Source organism: Meles meles, chromosome 8 (genome assembly GCF_922984935.1).
Source record: "Meles meles chromosome 8, mMelMel3.1 paternal haplotype, whole genome shotgun sequence".
Classification (NCBI taxonomy): Eukaryota; Metazoa; Chordata; class Mammalia; order Carnivora; family Mustelidae; genus Meles; species Meles meles.
In genome coordinates, this window is record NC_060073.1 from 70,141,762 (window position 1) to 70,164,329 (window position 22,568).

At 37.8% G+C, this 22,568-nt stretch overlaps 1 protein-coding gene and 1 long non-coding RNA gene across 6 annotated transcripts in view; one reads left to right on the forward strand and one right to left on the reverse strand.

The window, feature by feature from the left end:
* The window catches only part of CCDC90B (coiled-coil domain containing 90B), a 38,332-nt gene that overhangs the window by 747 nt on the left and 15,017 nt on the right, over positions 1-22,568 (reverse strand). For 2 of the 4 annotated variants that reach the window (XM_046014983.1, XM_046014986.1), the window contains 5 exons: positions 15,463-15,564; positions 14,828-14,869; positions 14,666-14,737; positions 14,528-14,581; positions 13,027-13,141 (listed from right to left, as the gene is read on the reverse strand). In XM_046014983.1, the coding sequence (XP_045870939.1) occupies positions 13,027-13,141; positions 14,528-14,581; positions 14,666-14,737; positions 14,828-14,869; positions 15,463-15,564 (385 nt within the window). The remainder of the gene's footprint in view (positions 1-13,026; positions 13,142-14,527; positions 14,582-14,665; positions 14,738-14,827; positions 14,870-15,462; positions 15,565-22,568) is intronic. The other 2 variants (XM_046014984.1, XM_046014985.1) reach the window with 2 other exon arrangements.
* Positions 2-22,376, forward strand: LOC123948273. Of its 2 annotated transcripts, XR_006819945.1 has the most exons (5): positions 2-1,528; positions 2,706-6,302; positions 10,878-11,168; positions 11,929-12,100; positions 22,102-22,376. It is a non-coding gene; the product is annotated as an uncharacterized LOC123948273 (long non-coding RNA). The 2 variants fall into 2 exon arrangements; XR_006819944.1 differs by lacking the exon at positions 22,102-22,376 and having other exon boundaries at positions 11,929-13,075.

Below are 22,568 nucleotides of genomic sequence, written 5' to 3' on the forward strand. Positions count from 1 at the left end.
AAAAGATACCATGTTATGGATCACACATTTGATACTATTTTGCAGAGACAAACACAATACTGTCATCTTCAAATTAAACAAAGAGTGCAAAACAAAGGAAATCCCACCAATTTTCTACCTTAAGTGTCTTGTTCCCAGAAACATTATGCTAGGGATAAAGCATATCCTTTAGGGCAGGATAAATACCAATTTTAAAAAGCTTCCTATACTTTAAACCAGAATAAGGACAACAGTTTACAAATTATGTCAGTTAGAATCTATAAATAGTGCTTCAAGTTATTAGCATTAACATTAATCATGACTACTTTTAAGTAATTATGCAATCTAATTTTAGATCTTATAAGTGAGAAAACCTTACCTGTATTAAGAAATGATGTTAAGCTAATAAAATAGACATCCATATCATCCATAAAAGTTTGCCTTTTCAGTACATTTAAAAACAACTTCATGATTATAAAAAATTCATACGTGAAATTTTAATGAAAATCCTCTAAAAAATTACAGGTAGAAGAAAAGGCTTTTAAAGTAGTTAATATGCCACTGCTCTTTTATATATGGACATTTATATATGGACATTTTATATATGGACATTTTGAAAACTTTTTGTTCTCCCTTAAGAAACTGAATCTGGGTGAAGCTTTTAGGGACTCCCTAGTTTCTAGTTTGTTTAAACAGTCTTGACTTTTAAAATAGAGACCTAGAGACAAATGGCAAACTTTTATGACTAAAGATTCAAGAAACAGCCTTCCATAGTAAAGCGACTATAATTTAAACACATAATTCCACACATTATCCCATTTGATCCTAATAACTAACTGAAATTTGGTTAATGACAAGGTCCTTTCCTTATTTTTTTTTTCATTTCCTTAATTTTAAGAAATGGGATTAGGTCTAAAACACATAGGGAGGCTGAATATTGAGGAAAAAGAGTAACATTTAAGTTTCTTGTCAGTTATACACTCTGGTCAATTATACATTCATCCATTTGATCCTGATACTCTTTACCATGTTCCATGGCAGTGTGCTGAGCAGTTACATACATTACCTTATTTAACCACAGTTAAACCACATAAGATTGGTGATATTATCCCCTTGTAGAGATAAGGCAACAAGTCCAAAGTTACAAACTGCTGGCAAGTGGTGGAACAAGGACTCAACATTATGTGTACCTGAGTCCAGAGTTATTGTTTAAAAACATTCTGTTAATCTTATCCCTTGCCCAAACTGAAGAATTCAATCTGATTTGTCATTTCTTGAGCCATATAGTGCTGTGTAGGTGATTATGTTCTCTGTTAACCCAGACAGCTGATAAGTTTTCTTCGCCTACCAAATAAACACTTATTTACTGTGAAGAAGGAGGCATTTCAATCGTTTTTAGAATATGTAACACAATGGTTACTATATTGAAGTTTCTGTTGTGAGTGGTTACCATGTCTCATTGGTGTTATTTTACTACCCAGGTTGCTTTCCCCTTTGTTGTTTATCCTTCATGGCCTGTCAAGGACACATCCCTACATAGGATGCTCAGGTGAGCATGTACGTGGTACCTCATAAGTACTCTGTAATGTTAGCTTGTCTTCTTACTTGTCTGTTTGGAACAGAATCTGCTGCATTAACTATACAGATCACAGGGAACGACCATTATCTTACAGTTCGTATCTCCTTGGCAATAGTGACTTGGGTCAAAGAGTGGTGTCTGACTCAAATAGGGCCATTCACACGCCTTCCCAGGGATTTTCTGAATTGGAAATAAGGAAAGTAGTAATTTTTCTTGGTTGGTGAAACTCGAATCACAGGAGTCTAGAAGCTACTAACAGTCATGTTTCCAATGGAGGGAAAAAGATGGCATAAGAGAATGAGGCAGATATTCAGAGACAAGATACAGAGTGAACTGTGATTCCAGTTATCTCTGAGGTCAAGCTCTATCTATCTCTGCCCTTCCATAATTCAATATGTAAACTAATACATTTTCTTTTTATGCCACAGTTCAAGTTGGATGTATGATCACTAAAAGTAAGAGTCTTGACTGACAGATGCTGGGAAACCAAATAACCAAACTGATTACAATTTATAATTTTATAGGTATTTCTTCTCTAAGGAAATCCCACGATTTTGAATGCTGGGGCTTTATTAGTATCTTTTTTCATTTCCCCCCTCTGCTCTTGATTAAATTCAGTATGTGCATAAGTGGAATATTACTGTTTTCTTGGCAACATCTCAGGTATTCTACATACAATGGATCCACTCATGATGTAAATTTACCACCAAGAGTATGGGATTTTAATTTCCTAAAAGGCTTAACAGTAACAGCAGCAATATTGCACAGATTTGAAGGATAAGGTAGAAAAAAGAAAATGCCTTCAGAATGGCTGGTTGCAAATCCTTTGTGAAAAAAGGAAAGGAAGCAAACTCAGAAAAAGTATTTTTTTTTTTTTAAGATTTTATTTATTTATTTGACAGAGAGAGAGATCACAAGTAGGCAGAGAGGCAGGCAGAGAGAGAGGAGGAAGCAGGCTCCCTGCAGAGCAGAGAGCCCGATGCGGGGCTCGATCCCAGGACCCTGAGATCATGACCTGAGCCGAAGGCAGCGGCTTAATCCACTGAGCCACCCAGGCGCCCCAAGAAAAAGTATTTTTGTAAATAATGATGTATTAAATTCTTTTGTCACTGCCACTTAATTCTATTCAATTCTGCTTTACATTCAGCCACTACTGAAAGAAAGCTTTCTGGAGACCACCATCTTCAAACTGAGGGTAAAAGGGACTTTAAGATACCAATCTAGGTAAACACTCTAGAGTCAGGTGAGTGGAATCTGAGCCTCCTCCTAACCTGGGCTGCTCTGAAATCTATTTTGAAAATGGGAATGAACACTGCAAACTGGGCTATTTTGTAACTTCCCCTGAGCATCACCAGTGAACTGAAGATCTCTGGTTCCAGAGACTTTGCTAGAATAGTGGTTTTCAAAACTTACTTTAGCCTTAGAACTCTTTTTCAAATGACTCTTCAACAGAAGCTAGGTACTTTAAAAAGATAAAATATGTTAAAAGATTCAAATTGAAGAGAGGAAGGGAGGTATTATCAGCTGAAGGCTGGGGGCCCCACATTTACTTTCAGAGGCTGCCCAGAAAACCACTGACGGTATAATCAGTTTTATTTTGGACAATTCAGTAATATAAACCATTTAAAATTTTTTTTTTTTTTTGACAGAGATCACAAGTAGACAGAGAAGCAGGCAAAGACTGAGGAGGAAGCAGGCTCACTGCCCAGCAGAGAGCCCGATGCAGGGCTCGATCCCAGGACCTGGGATCATGACCTGAGCTGAAGACAGAGGCTTTAACCCACTGAGCCACCCAGGCGCCCCATAAGCCATTTTAAATGTGCATATCTTTGGTCCCCCAATTTTAGATGTTCCTGAACAATTATATAGAACTACTAGCATAAGGGCACAAAGATGTGTGTGTGTGCGCGCGCACGCACATGCGTCACACACATGACTGTTGGGTACAACAGCATTTCTAATAATGAGAAATCAGGAGCAGAATGTTTGTTAACTGAGGTCTTGAGAAATCAGAGCATTTTCATACAATGGAATACTTTCTAGTAAAAAGATACATATGTACTGATATGCAAAGATACTCAAAACATTTGGTTAAATTTGAAAAAGCTGTAGTCTGTATAATACAATCTAGTTGTTATTTGTAATAATCTGCAATACTTATATACAGGGGGAAAAAAGCCTAAAAAGAAATATATTCTAATAGTAAAACACAACTTTTTATAAAAAGAAAGAAAGTACTATGAAAGTAGGGCACTCTTCTCATTCCTTTGGGCCCTGTAACTGGGTCAGGTCACATGGTACTTGAGGAGCTCAGTATGTGACAATCTAATTTTTGGGTCTCTAATATTTGTGCTCAGCTGGATTCAAAGTAAACGGTAATTTCCCCCCTATGCTTGCCATGGTTTTTGCCACTGTTTTAGTGACCTTTCTCTGTAAGTCCCCTTAAATCCTTATGGAAGAACATAGGAATAAAAGTCAAATTTTCATTTTGTTTCCATTATGGAACAACCAATTTATCTCTGTATCACTTCATACTTGTATTTATGTATTTCTTTGATATCCATAAGCCTTTTCCTATTAGTAGGTTGCAGAGTCACCCATTAAACTTATATCCTAAACTTAGTGCTGTTAAACTTCTATTCTTCCAACACTGCCCAGTGATAAAGGAAACGTGTTCTAGATCCTCTTTTTTTTTTCTTTTGTGCTCTATGGTTACCCTGGGAGATAGGAGCTAACAGGTCTCAATATCAAATGACAGCCAATTACTTTCTCTGACAAAACATTAAAAGGAAAACCAGGGGCCCCAAATGGGATCACTTAGGCCAAGTCCCCAGACTGGAACTTAGTATCTGACTGTAGTTTGAACCTTAGTGTGGTCTTAACCAGTCAGCCAGGAGGTTTGTGATCAGCGACATGAGTCCTCTCCATCCCCCACAAGGTGATGTAATCTGCAAAAGATTCCCGGCTCTTCCACTAGGGGAAAGTGACTGCCTGGAATAATCCTTTTGGTAATAACTCATTTGCCCTCTCTCCTTTTCACCTTTTTTCCCCCTTAAGTTTTATTTAAGTAATCTCTATACCCAATGTGGGGCTCAAATTCATGACCCCAAGATCGAGTCACAAGTTCTCTCAATTGAGCCAGCCATGTATCCCAAAACTGTACATTTTTTTTTTTTTTTTACTTATTTGTCAGAGAGATAGAGTACAGGCAGGCAGAGTGGCAGGCAGAGGCAGAGGGAGAAGCAGGCTCCCTGCGGAGCAAGGAGCCCAATGTGGGACTCGATCCCAGGACGCTGGGATCACAACCCGAGCTGAAGGCAGCCGCTTAACCGACTGAGCCACCCAGGCGCCCCCAAAACCGTACATTTTGCACAACTCCTGGAAGCTCTCCTCTCCTGGCTAAGTGAGATGCTGCCCAATTCAGGAATGATTTAATACAACCAATTAGATCCTCAAGTTTACTCAGGTTTTTGTTTTTGTTTTGTTTTGTTTTTAATAGAATTGGCTGGCGGTGATGGGATCTGAAGCAAATATCTATGGCATTTAGGAACAATGAGAAACACAGGTTTGGCACCCTGCAAATGCTGAGAGTTCACGGTCTTTCTTGCCATATGGGGGCCTTTGGTATGTCAGTTTCAGCTCTGCTTTTTGGGTTCAAGCTACCCGTCTAATTGGTGTTCCACTCCAGGCTTGACGACTCAGTCTAGACTAACAAAGGAGGCTCTACTGGAGCACCAATCCTCAGCCCTTGGTTCAGTCTATAATTCCATGTTGGAATCCTTCCCCTAATCCTTCTCCTAAATCCTTACTGGGGTTTACTGGTTTAGTCCTTTCCTCATTTCTAGTCCACAGTCCCTGAATGAAGTCTGCTTGAGTCCAGTTTGGGAAGTGCTGGTGGGATGCATGGCCTCTTTGACAGTCTGCAGTGACATATTTTGGTCACTGCTAGTGTGCTGAGGTTCACGTTTGTTTGTCTTTTATGTAAATAAAGGCCTTTAACTTTTCACAAGCAAAATAAGACATTTCATTGTTTCAACTCCCCTAAGTTTAAAGGATTTATACCAGGATGCTTTTCTGATTCAGGATTCATTTCTTTTGGCAGATCCCTATTTCCTGGTTAGGGATAAAAATAAATGAGGCTATGGTTAAGAACTTCTCCTTAATTCTTAAATTATTACAAAATCTGCTGCTAAAAAATTAGCAGCCCACCAAAGATCCTTAGATTCTGTAGCCAAAGTTGTCCTTGATAAGAGACTAGCTTGATTATATTTCAGCTGACCACCTGCTGTGCCTCGACCAACACTTCCGGGGAAGCTGAAACTCAGTTACAGAAGATCAAAGAACAGGTTGCTTGGCTTAAAATTAAAGATGATTCTCTCCAGAGTCTCTGACTTGTTTGCTTTTGACTGGTCCCAGTGGATCTTCCTCCCCTTTCTATCTGCAGGATCTGTAACCCCTCTCTTTAGCTCAGGATGTCATGTAAGCCTCATGTTGCCTGTCTTTGGGATTTCATGTCTGTGGATTCCCTACGTACACATGAAACCAAATTTGAATTTCTCCCGTTAATGTTTCATGTCAATTTGATTCTGGGTCCAGCCAGAAGAACCTTGAAGGGCGGAGGACATTCATCCTTCCTGACAGTTGGCATAAAGAGCAGGATGCTTTAAACTCACTGGATACCACTCTTGCCCGCATTGCTGCAGCAGAGAGATCCTTGGGAAATCTGACATATAGTCAGCAGAAGGTAAGATTTCTTATCACCTCTGTCTCCTGGAATCTCTGTGAAGTCTGAGTCAAGAGCAAGAGTGGTGAGAACCCTTTTTCTAAATGAAAATGAGCAGGAGAAACTATTTGTGGAACTAGTTCCTTGGGCTTAGGGACTCTTGGTAAATTTGGTAGAGTACTCCTTGGGTACTGATCCATTTCATTCCAGGAACTTTGTTTTCCTGTGTCTTTTGTGGCATTTGTCATAGATGAGGTAAAAGCTGTTGCTAAGGGACATCTTGGAAGCCAAAGCCACCAAACTGGTGGAGATGGGTTGGGCACTTAAAAGCCCGTAGAGTGCTTGCCACCTAGCTCAGAGATTCCAATGCTAAATTGGACATGGACGCTTAGATTGACACAGGTCACTTGCCAACTTCCAGAAAGCTTCTGTGCAACAAGGTACACTATAAAACACACAATCCAACGAATAAGCCTCCCCAGTATTAGTGTAGCTCCAAGAGACCCAAGGCTTAGCTACAAGAAAAACTGGATGGTTTTTTCCTTTGTCGTCTTCTATGTCCTAAGTGCTTGGCTTTGTGACCACTGAGAATATTCTTTTTGGTCTCCACTATCCAGAGGGTGTACCTTGATGGCCACTTGAATAGACAGGTTCTGAGTCTGTCTAGCTATGCCAGCTCTTCGCAGAGTTTCTTGTGAGAGGTCCCAGGCCATGGGGACATTTGTTCACTGTTACTGCTAGAAAGTCCCATTCCTAAGTGGCACCTGCCTGGTGTCACAGATTAGTGGGTTTGTGATGGCAGGAGTCTCAAATTTTTGTGGGAGATCAGAGACAGTTTTCATTGCGTTATCCTTACTACCTGTGCAATGAAGGCCTTTACTTCCTTAGATTAATTTTGGATCACAGGGGCTACATTATCTTCACTCTTCTCTGAATGCCTCTTGTGGTTTTGGTTAAGCCATTTAGTCACTTCTAACAGATGTGAGTTACTACTGATAGATCTCATTTGTCAATGCCTAGACAGTGGATCCTTTAAATTGGCTATATTTTAAAAATATCTATTTAAATGTAGCTCTCAATTGTATTAGTATAATGGCTAGCCTTAGGAACTCCCCTGACAGAATGAAGAGAAATCACACGTCAGACAAAAATCAATGTCCATATCCAACATAAATGCCCCTTTTTAAAATCCAGTCTCATCTGACTGTTTTCACATCTATTTCCCTACAGGATTAACAGAGAACTCTGGCCTAATCTCTAGGTTATAAGTATACAGGTTGCTCATATAAATGCTGAAAGTCAGAAAAGGATTGTTAACAAAAGCACCCAACACTGGCAGTAAGGGTCTCTTTGCTCCTATCTTCCAAGGCTCTGAAATCAGGCTCTGCCAGTTTCAGGCATTTCTATGCAACATCCTTTAGAAGTAGATCCTAGACCACCTTCTACAAAAGAAATTGTGTTCCCCAGACAGCAGAAAATCTTTTAAACTTTCACCTCTACTTTCAGAAGATCCTACCAAATTTAGAGAAGAATTATAAAGATTAATGGCTATTCACAGCCCCTGTTTGGAGAGTAACAATGACCATAATTTTTCCTAGCTCCTCCTACAAATGGTTTGCAAAGGGCCAATCCTCAGGGGCTAACAGAAAAGCCAGGGTTGAACCATACACCCAGAAAAAAGGGTTTTGTTAAAGTGCTTCAGAAAGATTTTACAAAAGCATAAAGTTTCTGATTCCAATTTTAGTTAAAATTCTGATATAAAGCAAATTTAGTTCAAAAAACAGGCCAATCCCCTGACATTCAGGACATAATCCAATTCTGTGGGAATTAGTAACAACTGTCTTTGTCTTACAGATCTCTGTAAAAGTAGAAATGTAACTCTAGAAACAAAGCCCACCAATGCCTCTTAGAATGTCTATAGTTTTATAAGATTACAAAATTGAACAAAACTGTCCTGCACTTAAGAAAAAATGCCAAATCTTAAATAGCAATCTGAAACTCTAAAGGAAAAAAAACTTGTTTTGCATTCTTTCACTGTCCCTTGAAATTCTTAGGTCTTTAAAATGTAAACACAACCCACAACTGCCTGTGACTGAAAATTAAAAACGCAAACTTCTAAAAGGGCTCTTGTGGCAGACTCTAGCACCTTTGATAGCAAATAGGTACATTCTATCTCCACCTTAGAGAAAACCTGGATGATCTCTCCATATCTTTGGGATGTAACTTTCTTACCCCGATCATCTCTAGGATAAGAGAGCCATTGTTTGAAATACCAAGGTCAGGGAGAAGTTTTTCATCGGGGTGGGGTCTTTGGAAATCAGGCCTTTAATTAATGTCCTCTAGACAGGTGTGAGTAAAAACAAGTTATAAAGAAAAGGTGCAAACAAAAGTCTTATTATTTGTCTATATATGCTATAAATGTGAGATATTTTTCTACCTCTGGATGGTAATACCAAAATTTGTAAAAGAGCTCTATTTTAGTTGGTTTGAAGACAAAGTGCTTGTTAAGGATTGGGTGTTCTAAAACTCAGAAAGTTAGAAACTAATCCAAATATTTTTCAAGTTCATGTGATTACTTAGTATTGTTGGTTAAAGACATATCTATTATGCATGTGTTTATTAAGAATTAAATATGTTCCTGTTACCTTTTTTGCAAAACTTAACAGAAAATAAGTTTAGGACAGTGGCTGACTTTATTTTCTTATGAAGTTTTGTGGGTAGTCTGAACATAATTGTTAAGAACAAGTAAATAAACATAAAAAAGGTTTGTATGTAAACTTTTAAATTTCTTCCAAAATCTCTGGTGACCTGAAACTTTAATGTTTTGCTAAGTTAATTTAATGAGTTTATCTTAATTCGTTATTTTATCTACTTCTTTCTTATTATAGAAAGACTAAAGATAAATTTGGATGTTGGAAAATGTTTTGTGCTTTGCTATGGAGGACATGTTTCTAGATACTACAAACAGTTCACAACTGCTTATAACACAGTTTTCACTAGAAATTAGTTTCTAAGAGTTAAGGGGAACAACTCTGTATGCAGGGAAAAGTCAGAGTATGAGGAATAAGAATTGTGTCCTTAAACTGCAGTATGCAACCAATGTTGGCCTTCTCTGACTTGAAGTCTCAAGTGACCAAGGAGAAATCAAACAGGCAGAAGCAGAAAACCAGTTAAAACAGAGGCATGCAAGCAATATTTTCTAACAATCAGATATGAGAGAAACTTCAATTTTAAGGACTGTAACAGATTATACTTTGCAGATACAAAAGGGAGGGGGTATATGTGCTTGTACACAGTTCTGAGCAGTTCTTTTCAGAGCACTACGAAAGACTGTCTCCCAGGCTACAGTCCTTGGTGAGACAAAAAAAGCATTTACTGGGGCACCTGGGTGGCTCAGTGGGTTAAAGCCTCTGCCTTCTGCTCAGGTCATGATCCCAGGGTTCTGGGATCGAGCCCCACATGGGGCTCTCTGCTCAGCAGGGAGCCTGCTTCCTCCTCTCTCTCTCTCTCTGCCTACTTGCCATCTCTCTCTGTCAAATAAATAAATAAAATCTTTAAAAAAAAAAAAAAGCATTTACTAACCTACTTTGAGGTTGGTTTTCTTTCAGCTGACAAAACACAGCTTTGCTGAACGAAAAGATAATTTTGTCCTAAAGTGAGGGCGGTTATTTAAAGAGGGGAAAACTTAGGACAAAATCTGAATGTAAAAAATAAAGCTGGATAAGGTTTACAGAACAATAATTTTAGAAAAGAATTTTGTGTGCGATCAGTACTGGCTAAGATTAGCATAAATTTAAGCAAGCAAATAATTTTCTTGAACTATTGGTCTGCTCTTAGTAAGAAACTGTAAACAAAGCTTTTCTTTACCTTTAAAGTCATCTGCCAAGAAAAAAAGGATTGTGTTTGGTTATCTTTGATGACTTAAGAAAACTGAGTCAATATTAAAAGAGCTAAATTTTGCTCACAACAATGTAACCACTTCTCTTTGCCTCTGAAATCTTTTATTGTCACTTGGGCTAAATAATTACATGCTATTTCATAATAATTAATCAAATGTTCAAACCTTTTAAATATTTTTTGTATGTTTCTGGATCATAATAAAAACTTTAAAAAATTTTGTGAAATTATGGTATAGTAAATTGCAGCGGAAGCACTGTCAAAGTGACACTAAACCCTCAGATTGTGTTGGTATAGACATGTTAGTAAAATTAGTGAAACTCCTAAAATTCTGGTATCGTGTCATATGTTATCTTGAAGTGTTGTATATTATAGACAAAACAATTTCCTTATCAACTGCATTGTAATGAAGTCTAATCAGATCTATAACCATGGTCATCTTTAAGTTACTCTTTTACTCTGATGGTAATGCAGATGTCCTCAGTGAGACTCACATAAAGAACTCTGAGTACAAGTTTCCAATAATCTTAAAATCATAAATCTGAACCAGGTAAGAATTTCTGAACTAGTAAAAAAAAACAACAAAAACAAAACCAGATTCAAGCAGAATAAGAATAAATCGGACTGAACGAACTGAGAATTATTTTTATCACTTTGTTTGAAATACTGCTGACTTTTTAAAATGTTTTGTTTTTTCAGATTGAAGAAAACTTTTCTTAAGCTAACTGATTTACAGCAATTTGGAACATTCATCTCCAGCATTCAGAAACCCATTGAGTAGTCTAAGAGTCCATTCTCCTTTTAACGGGACACAATGGGTAAATTGGTTATATGATCCAGGCCTTGACTGGAATGTCCTATTTTAGACACAGATTTACACAGACTCAGATATGACCAGACAGCTTTAAGGACTTTATGGAGCCTATAAAGCCCCCTTGGAAATATCAGCCTGATAACTATTGCTTACGGAGTTCCCAGCAACTTTACCAGGTAAGAAAAGAAGATCATTTCCTGGCCAGTGCAGGAACCTAGAGAAAAGAATTCACCCAAATCTATAGGTACTGCAGGTGAAGTCTGATGGCAACTGACAATTTAATCTGGAGATTTCTTAGGAATAGTTCCAGCAAAGCAGGTTTAAAGAGCCTATATGGTCAACTGCTATTCTTGCTGCACTTACATAAATTAATCAGGCCATGTTCTTTTAAAACCAAACTTATTTTGCAAACTAATTAGTGTCAATTTGGCTATCTTTGGTAGAAATGGTGATTACAGAAAGAATACCTGTGTATTAGGTTTTAATCTGCTCATCAAAAACTGGACTAGATCCAGATTACCTCTAGTTTCCTCCAATGACTAGCTACAACTCTCTAAACTCATATTTTCAGTTTTTCTCCTACCCTTCTGACTTGGTATCATTTGAGAACTAAAACTGCCCTCTTCCCTGAAGCCCTGCAAAGCAAATAAAAACAACTTGAGGTAACCTTCAGAAAAATCGTACTACCTCCCATCTAGACCCTCTGCATCCCTGTTGTTCTAGGGGCCACTCAAAGATCAGAGACATGTGGACTCTAAACCAGGAAAATCTGTCATTTTTTGCTCCCACTCCAGCTGAGGATATGTCCAGCTGGACATCTAGAAGTCAGGACCGGCCACCCTCAGAACTCAGAAACTTTGATCCAATCCTTAACCATTATTTTCTTTTGTTCTGATAGAAACAGAACACCTGATTGATTATTTAATTAAATCACAGGCTCACTTTGAGAATATACCTGCATCATGGCCTCCTGAAGTGAGATTATAGCTGAGCTGATCTACTGACAGTACTAGAAGACTGATTCAACAAGATGGAACAATCTACCAGGGCTCAACTTTATGTGTGCGAAACTTCAGGGATCTCTCAGAGGAAATTTCAAGTGCCAAGGGTAGGCACTAAGATGGGCCACTTTGTCCATGCCCATTTTCAGTTAAAAGCAGTGAAACCCAGCAGATTTAGGAAAAACTCCTTACCTCCCCACCAAATGCCTATGTTTACAATTATAGAAAGGACAGCCTATAGCCTGAGAGAGCTACTGAGATTCCTCTTTACCTAAGATGCTTATTTGTGTAACAGCAACCTTTATTTTCCAAACATCTCCTCTCACCTTCCTGCTGATGGCTGTCCTTCCCTTTACATCCTCAGAACCCCTAACCCCCCTATTCTTAGCTCAGGATGTCATATAAGCCTCACATTGCCTGAATGTCTTTGGAATTTCATGTCTGTTTTCTCCTGTTAATCTGTCTCATGTCAATGTTAGTCCAGCCAGAAGGGCAAAGGACATTCTTCCTCTCCAATAATACCAGAGAAAAGAATAACAACATAATGGTAACTGAGAGCAGCACTAATGTCTTAAATTTTGAACACATTTTTCAGTTAAGCTGAGATTGAGCAAATGGGGAAACTGTTAAACTATAGGCCCCAAATGGCGTCACTTAGGCTTCGTCTACAAACCAGGGCTTAACACCTACATTAACTGCAGTTTCAAACTTTCCCAGAAATGTAGTTTTAACTGAATAATGGGGGATCTTCCAATGAGTGATAATGGGCCCTCTACACAGAAGGTAATCTGTTTAAGACCCCTTGTTTTTATCCTCATGGGAAAGTGAGCTTGCCTGAAACAATCCTTTTGCTAGAAATTTTCTTGCCTCACATTTCTTCCTATAAAAACCTTCCATTTTGTACAATGCATCTAGCTTCCATTCCCTCTACTTGCTAGATAAGAGGCAGCCCAAATAATTTAAAAACGTGAATTAGATCTTCAGATTTACTCCACTGATTTTTGTTTTTTAACAAGAGAGCAAATTGCCTTACCTGCAAGGTAGCGAATTGTTTCAAGCTTGTTAGACTCCATCAGTGTTTTCAAAGAAGCAATTTCAGTGTCAATCTTATTACTGGTCTCAGAAATAATACTTCTGGTTTTGGTATCCTGCAGAAAATAAGAATGAGACAAATTTTGTCCCTGTGAATTATGGACACAAACATTTACATTAGAAACCCTTACTTAGGGGCTAATTTTGTATTGCAAAAGTCTTAACTGGGGAAACAGTAAAAGCACAGTGATAGAAAAAACACACGAACTTGATTACAAACTGACAAAAAGAATATTCTACTTTTGATATTTGGAGATCATTATTATTGATTTCTTTGGATTAACCTATTTTGGGTACATGCTACTAGAAGCCTCACAGTAAAAGATCTGAGACCTAAAATATATGATAATAAGCTAAGAAGGAAAAGAAAAATTTTAGTCACAAAACTATAAACACTTTATGTGTATAAAATCCTTAGGATATCACAATGAAAACTTATACAAAATCTAAAGAAAAATCTCATCCAGATTTATAATGTGAATTGGCACCAGTATTAAAGGGAATGGCAGAAATGCTTTTGTGGGGTAATACCAAATGCTATGTGTACAGGGGCTAAGGGGTAGGTAGAGAGAGAAGATGGCATATGGAGCTTAGAAATGAGCTCTCAGAGAATTTGATTTCCTTGTTTATTTCTTTTATCTGGCCAAGAATAGACCAGAACAGAATACTTGGAAAGACAAATGAGGCCTTCCTTTCTATTTAATTATAATTAAGAAAGAGTGATGCTCGTCGAGGCACATGTGTGGCAGTCAGTTAAACTGCCACTCTTGGTTTTGGTGTGGGTTATGATCTCAGGGTCATGAAACTGAGCACTGCCTGTGGCTCTGAGCTTAGCACAGAGTCTGCTTAAGACCTTCTCATGCCCCTCTCTGGCTTTGTGCACTTTCTAAAATCTTAAAAACAACAAAAAAAGAGTGATGTCTCTTCTGGTGGAATGTAGACTAAACGGTTCTTAACTTGTAGGCTGAGTCAAAAAACTGGGTTTTACTTAAGCCATAGAGATTAAACACGGATCACAATTTAGGATTAGGAGAAGGTAAACGGTTGTAGAATATGGAGTTTAGAATCCAGGGTCACATTGTGGCTCCAACACTTAGTAGCTAGATGACTTTAATCTCCCTGTGCCTCATTTTCCAAACTAGCAAAATGGGAATAAAGAGGGCCTTTAGAGGCTAAGGAGAATAGAAGTAAAGCAAGTAAAACAGTATCTGATACATAATAAGCATTCAATAGATAGTTACTGTTAGTCTCTGCCTTCATTTAAAATGCTAATTGTGACTCCTTGTCTTTCAAAAAATAGTTCTTTGTTTATAGAAATAATTTAGTTATAAAACATGTTACCAGGAAAGCTAGATTCTGACAGAGATCACAGTTCAGGGACAACACATATAAGCAGTTATACATGAGAATGGTATAAAAGACATTTTTACATACTAGTTTACCTTGCTGGTAAATTCTGTGGTTGCTTCCATCAGTTTCTTTTCTTGATCTGTAAACTAAAGGATAAAATGAATCAGGAGGTTAAAAAAAAAAGCTAAAGGAATTAAGTTACCAAGAAGGCACATTTAGAAGCACATTACCATATCAGTTACTCTGCTCCTTTCTAGGTTGATGTCCAGTTTATTGTCTGCTCTGATTTGACTCGTTTCATTCTTTAAGGAAAATAAAAATAGTAAGAAATCTCATAATGTTTGTTCTGAAATTAGTAAAATATTCTGAAGTGCTTAAGTACTTAAACTTACGATCAGTTGTTGCTTAACTTGTTCCAATTCAGTTTTCATTTTCTAGGTGTAAAGAAAATCACACGCAATTGCCATTACACCAAACACGTCTACAGCATAATTTATTCAACAAATCTGAAACCCTGCAATAGCAAAAACTGGACGATATCTACACATTTCTAAACAAGGATTAAGTATAACTACACAAAAAAGGACAATATTTCATCATATTCAAAAAATTCTTATGAACAGTTTAAAAAAAAGCATTCTTGCTTTACTTTTAAACCATGACTGATATTCTAAATTTAAAAATACTTAAGCTATTAAACAAAATTCCAACTGAAGTATAAAGTTTTCTTTTAACTGACAAATGTTAGCACAGAATCACGTAAAATGGAAAATGTCCCATTAAATTCCGAGAACATTATACTGAGCTGTATGAGAAATTTTACATAATAAAGAGCTCAAAGATTTTCCCTTCCATGTGACTTCTTGGTTCAAGAAACTGATTTATACATAGAAACTTAGTTACAGTTAAACATGTAGTATACTTTGATCTATGACCACATAAAATCATTAGTTGGTCCTACTCCTCACCAAGTGGAATACATATGAAATCAGTTATTTTATTAGTAATAACCCAAAACCTGTATCACCTGATTCTCTGCTCTCAGATTTGCAAATTCACTTTTTTCTAGGATGACCATGTCTTTCCTGATGGAGTCCAAATGAGACATTAGTTGTTGTACTGTTATTTCCTGAAAAACAAAATTAAAACAACAGTGATAATGAATGTCATCACCTTACACAGAATTGTATTCATGAAATGTAGAAGAATCTGTTGTTATGCTACAAGGTATAATGTTGCTTGGCTAACTAAAATACCAAACCATATGAAAACTGTATCAAAATGAAAAGTTCTAGTCCAAGGTTGCCACATGGGAAGACCCTGAGCTCAGCTCCTGAACTCAGCTCCTCCAACAAATTACACCTACTTCCTCCTGAAGAACAATAAAGGGCTAACCAAAGAGCTTCTGCACAGCAAAAGACAGATGATATACAAAAAGGCAAGAGAGACAGAGACAGAAACACAGTCATGAAGAGAACCCCCAAACCCGACACTGAGAACCACAGTGGAGGGGGATAATATTGAAGGACTATGAGCAGATGTCTGCCCTGGGATACAGAAAAAACAATGAGGTTTCAAAGGGTAACTAGAATATAAAAGATCCTGCCCCAGAACTCTACCAAGCAGTATAGGGGCTTGTGAGGGGCTGGTGAGCATCACTGTCTGTCTTCCCTGTCCACCCTGAGAGCAAACATACAAGCAAGTCTGGGCACCACAGCCAGCTTACCACTTCAGCAGCACCAGGCCCCTGACCCAAACCAACACAGTGTCCGTGAAGGTGGCCCTGGAGGAGACCACAGCATAACACCCATGGTCAGTGTTCCCAACAGCTGACTCACCAAGGTGACACAAGTGCAAAGCACCCCAGAATAATCCAGACCCCCACTTCACCTCCAGATAACTTGCCAGGACAACCCCAGTTCAGAGCATCTCAGGACCTTCCAAATTAGCTCACAACCAACCAGGGTGCCACCTGCACAAACGGTCTTGGGAAGCCCTGGCCCATGCTCAGTAAACTCAAGTTGTCCTGCCCAGGGCACTAGCTCCACGGAGAGCCCCAAGCTGCCCAGAATGAAACCTCTTCAGCTTCAGCTGTCTTACCAGGCAAAAACCCTGGGAATGCCTCCAGACAATACCTACTATAGCACCAGCTGTCTGGCCAGGGTGCACTCTATGTGGAGAGGCGTGAGACTGTCCTGGCCTGTACGTGCTTTGGTTCTGTACATCCCACCAAAGTGGCTCTAACACGAAGTGCCCCAGGATCCAAGCCCATGACATCCACACATTCAGAAAGCCAGCTAAAGTTACCAGGCACACATTCTCCACAGGCAATGACTACACAGTATCATTCAACTTTGGAAAAAGTAGCTGTTGCATGTAATTCACAGAAAAAAAGTAAAGCAAGAGGAGGAGACAAAGGAGTCTACTTCAAACAAAACCAAAACCTTGGAAACAGGACTAAATAGAATGGAAATAAGAAATATGCCTGATAGGCTCTCTGCTCCGCAGGGAGCCTGCTTCCTCCTCTCTCTCTGCCTGCCTCTCTGCCTAGTTGTGATTTCTCTCTGTTAAATAAATAAAATATAAAAAAAAAAAAAAAAAAGAAATATGCCTGATAAATAGTTCAAAATTATGGATATAAAGATGGTCACTGGATTGGACAATGGGGTTGATGAACTTACCGAGAACTTGAACAAAGAGAAAATTTAAAAAGAACCCATCAGAGTTGAAGAACACAATATCTGAAATGAAAGATGAACTAAAGGGTATCAATAGATAAGGGGACAGAAAAGAACAGATTAGTGATATGGAAAAGAGGGCAATAGGAAGAACCCAACCTGAACAGTAAAAAGGAAAAAAAAAGGAAAAAAAGAGGATAGGTTAAGGGATCTCCTGGACAAAATCAAGTGAAAAAAACCATATGCATTATAGGGGTCCGAGAAGAAGAAAAAGGAAGGGTGTGGGCAGATAAGTTATTTGAAGAAATGATAGATGAAAACCTCCCTTACCCGGGGAAGGAGACAGACCTCTAGGTTCAAGAAGTGTAGAGAAGCACTAAAGATGAGCCCAACGAAATCCACACCACAAATAGTTATTAAAATGTCAAAGATAAAGGGGAGAGGTTTAAAAACCAGAGAGAGAGAAGTAGTGAGTTATATACAAAGGAAATCGCAGACTATTAGCTGATTTCCCTGCAGAAACTATACAGGCCAGAAGGGGACAACATGATATATTCAAAGTGCTTAAAGTTGTAAAAATCTACAACCTGAATATTCCACCATTATTCAAAACTGACGAATTTTCCAGAAAAACAAAATTTTAAAAAGTTCATCACCTTTAGAGGCCTTATTAAAAAAAATACAAATGGCAATTCACAGACCTGTACCCTTGGGGCTAACAATACATTATATGTTTATAAAAAAATAAAAACTTAAAAAAATACAAATGATTTCTTTGAGGGGAAAAGAAGAGGCCATAATTAGAAGAAAATTATGAAATGAAAACTTTCATGGGTAAAAGTAAACAAAGTAAAGGTAGTACAACACTTAAGTATGCTTGAAGATTAAAAGATAGAAGTAGTAAAGTCCATTATATTTAAAAATCAGTTAAGCGTGGGGTGCCTGGGTGGCTCAGTGGGTTAAAGCCTCTGTCTTCAGCTCAGGTCATGATCCCAGGGTCCTGGGTTCGAGTCTAGCATTGGGCTCTCTGCCCAGCAGGGAGCCTGCTTCCTCCTCTCTCTCTGCCTGCTTCTCTGCCTACTTGTGATCTGTGTCTGTCAAATAAATAAAATTAAAAAAAAAATTAAGGAGCACAGGGTTATGGAGTTTCTGTTTGGGAAGACGGAACACTGTGGAGACGGGGTCGTGGTTGCACAAAAAGGGGGATGCCCTAAATGCCCCTGGATGGCACACGGACGATGGTTAAGAGGGTAAATTGTATGCTATGTCTATTAAAAAACTTACAAACGAAAAGTTGGTTGCCACAAACTTAAAACCTGTAAGAGATACACAAAAAATAAAGAGAAAGAAAGCTAAGCAAAACGCTAAAGAAAGTCATCAATCACAAGGAGTGAGAGCAAGAGACCAAGAAAGGAATGGCAAAAAGGCAAAAAGAACATATATATCAATAATTAAATGAAATGGCCTAAGTGTTTCAATCAAAAGACAAAGGGTGACAGAAAAAAAAAATAAGACCTATCCAAGTGCAGTTTATAAGAGACTCACTTCAGTACTAAAGAAACATACAGACTTAAAGTGAAGGGATAGAAAAAGATACTCTATGCAAATTGATGGGGGGAGGGGCAAACCAGAGTAGCAATAATTAAATCAATAAAAATACATTTAAAGACTATAGCAAGACACAAACAAGGGCATTATATGATAATAAAGGGATCAATCTAACAAGAGGTTATAATAATTATAAATATCTATGCACCCAACACTGGAGCACCTACTAATACATAAAACAAATAATAACATATGAATGGAGAAAGTGACGGTAATACAATCCTGGGAGACTTTAATACCCCACTTAGAACAACAGATAGATCATAAAGAATGAAAATAAATAAGGAAACAGTAGTTTTTCAGCCAACATATTAGACCAGAGGGACTTAAAAGATACATACCCTCAAACAACAGATTATCCATTCTTTTTAAGGGAACACATTACATTTTCCAGAACAGATCACATGTGAGGCCACAAAACAAGTCTCACTAAATTTAATAAGACAATTCACAGTAATCCTTTCCAACCACAACATATGAAAGCTAGAAATAAATCACAAGAATAAACGTGTAAGAAACAAACACATAGAGGTTAACAACATGCTGTGAAACAACCAATGGGTCAATGAAGAAATGAAAGAAAATAAAATACATGGAGAAATGAAAATGAAACACAATGGTTCAAAATCCTTGGGGACACAGTGAAAGCAGTTCTAAGAATGAGATGCATAGTGAAACAAGCCTACCTCAAGAAACACAAAAAATTTCAAATAAATAATCTAACCCTACGTGTAAAGAAACTAGAAAAAGAACAGAATAAACCCAAAATTAGTAGAAGGAAGAAAATAATAGAGATGAGAGTAGAAATAAATGAAATGGAGACTTAAAAACCCAAAAGAAATAGAATAATGAAACCAAGAGCCAGTTCTTTGAAAACATAAAAGTGATAAACTTTTAGCCTGACTCATCAAGAAAAAAAGGACACAAATAAAAAAATGAAAGAGGGTAAGTAACAACTGACACCACAGAAATACAAAAGATCAGAACAGAATACTACAAAATTACAAGCCAGCAAAATGGCCAACCTACAAGAAATACATAAATTTCTAGAAATATATAAACTGTCAAAACTGAATCACAAAGAAATAGAAAATCTGAAGAGACCCATTACTAGTAACAAAATTGAACTGATGATCAAAAAAACCCCAACAAACAAAAGTCCAGGACCAGACAGAGTCACAGGTGAATTCTATCAAACATTTAAGCAAGAGTTTAACACCTGTCCTCAAAATATTCCAAAAAATATTCCCAAAAAAAGGGGTAAACTTCCAAATCCATTCTATGAGGCCAGCATTACCCTGATACCAAAACCAGTCAAAAACACTACAAAAAAAGAAACAGGCCCATATCAATGATAAACACAGATGCAAAGTTCTCAAAAAATATTGGCAAATTGAATTCAGCAATACGTTAGGAGGATCATTTACCACGATTAAATTTTATTTACTCCTGGGATACAAGGATAGCTCAGTATTCACAAACCAGGCAATGTGGTACTTCTCATTAATAAGAGGAAGGATAAAAACCATATCATCTTAATAGATGCAAAGAAAGGCATTTGACAAAATATATTATCTACTCATGATAAAAACTCTCAACAAAGTGGATGTAGAGGGAACACACCTCAACATAATAAAAGCCATTTATGACAAACCACAGCTAATATCATACACAATGGTGAATAATGGAGAGCTTTTCCTCTAAGATCAGGAAAAAAATGAAGATGTCCACTCTCACCAGTTCCATTCAACACAGTACTGGAAGCCCCAGCCACAGCTATCAGGCAACAAAAAGAAAAGGCAGTGAAGTGCTGAAGAAGTAGTACAACTGTCACTCTCTGTAGATGAAACTATACAAAGAAAATCCTAAACTACACACAGAAAATCCTAAGCCCTAAACACTGCCCAAAAACCCTACTAGGAATAATAAATGAATTCAGTAGAGTTGCAAGACAGAAAATTATTACTCAGAAATCAGGTGCATTTCTATACACCAGTAACAAAGTAGCAGAGAAATAAACAATTCCATTTATAATTGCACCAAAAAGAATAAAATGCCTAGGACTAACCTAAGGAGGTGAAAAAACTGTACTCTGAAATCTTTAAGATGCTGATGACAGAATTTGAAGATTATACACAGGAAAGGAAAGATATCCCAGGCTCATGGACTGGAAAGATTCATATTGTTAAAATGTCCATACAACCCAAAGCAATCTACGAATTAGATGCAATTCCTATCAAAATACCAACTGCATCTTTCATGGAACTGGAATAAATAATTGTAAAATTGTACAGAATGACAAAGGACTTCAAATAGCGGCAGCAATTTTGAGAATGAACAAAGCTGGAGGTGTCACAATCCCAGATTTCAAAGATATACTATTAAGCTACTGTGATAAAAACAGCCTGGTACTGGCACAAAAACAGACACACAGATCAACAGAAGAGAGTAGACAGCCCAAAAATAAACCCATGCTTATATGGTAAATTTTTAAAAAAATTTTTAAAGATTTTATTTATTTTATTTATTCATTTGACAGAGAGAGCCCACAAGTAGGCAGAGGCAAGCAGAGAGAGGTGGGGGGAAGCAGACTCCCCACTGAGCAGAAAGCCCGATGTGGGGTTCAATCCCAGGACTCTGGGATCATGACCTGAGCCAAAGGAAGAGGCTTTAACCCACTGAGCCACCCATGCTTATGGGGTAAATTAATCTATAACAAAGAAGGGCAAAAATATACAATGAAGGAAAAGACAATCTGGTTAGGAATTTTTAGACCGGTGTCAATGAGTCTACCACATGGGCACACTCCATCCCCCTAAGGAAAGATGATGCTCTCTGCATAAGACTCTTTGCTTTTCCCCTAAGGGACAATCCTTTTCTTTTGCTAATAACTTTCTACCCTTCTATAAAAACCTTTCATTTTGTAAACTCCTCAGAGCCACACTGTACTTGCCAAATGAGCTGTTGTCCGATTTATGAATCATTTAATAAAGCTAAGTCGATCTTTAAATCTGCTTGGTTGAGGAGTGCCTGGCTGTCTCAGTTGGTAGAGTATGTAACTTCTAATCTTGGGGTCATGAGTTCAAGCCTCGCATTGGGCACACAGAGCCCAAAAAAATTACTGGTTTGAATTTTTGCTATTTAGCCATTTGGTGGGCAGTGAGGAAAAGCAAAGCAAACTTCTTCTGGAAGCATTCAAGGAGAATGAGAAACAGAGACATGGTACTCACAAACCCTTTGAGTTCAGTGTTTCCTGCTGTTTCTGAGGGCTGTGGTGATTTTCTCTTGTTTTTGCACGTGCTCGCTCTCTCTCTCTCTCTCTCTCTCTGTGCTTTGTGTTTTTCTATTCAGCTCCTGACCTAATTGGCTTTCCTTTACAGGGCAGGTCAGCTTGAAATGGCAGATGGTTATGCTGGAGCCCAGTTGAGCCAGCAGAAGGGTCTTCCAGGAGCCAAGGCCTTCAGACAACAATTCCCCATGTGGAAAACCCCAGCAAGGTTCTATGTGAATTGCTGATGGTGTACCCAGGGCCTTGTGGCCAGGTCAGAGTACTTCCAGTATGTTCAGGTGCAACGTTTTCTTGTTTTTTGTAAATAAAGGCTCTTGCTAGCATGTATCTAGAAGGCCAAAAAGCCAAAAAAATTGTTGTACAAAAGTCGAGCATTTAGAGGCTGTTAGACTGTTTGCCACCTCAAAATGATGTCATACAATAAATAATACCTTTGGATAATGGCTGACTTTTTCTAAGATTTAATGAAGTTTTTGTAAGTAATTTAAATATAATTTAAATGTAATTGTTAAGAACAAGTAAGTAAAAGTTTTAGATAACCTTTTTAAAGAGTCTCCA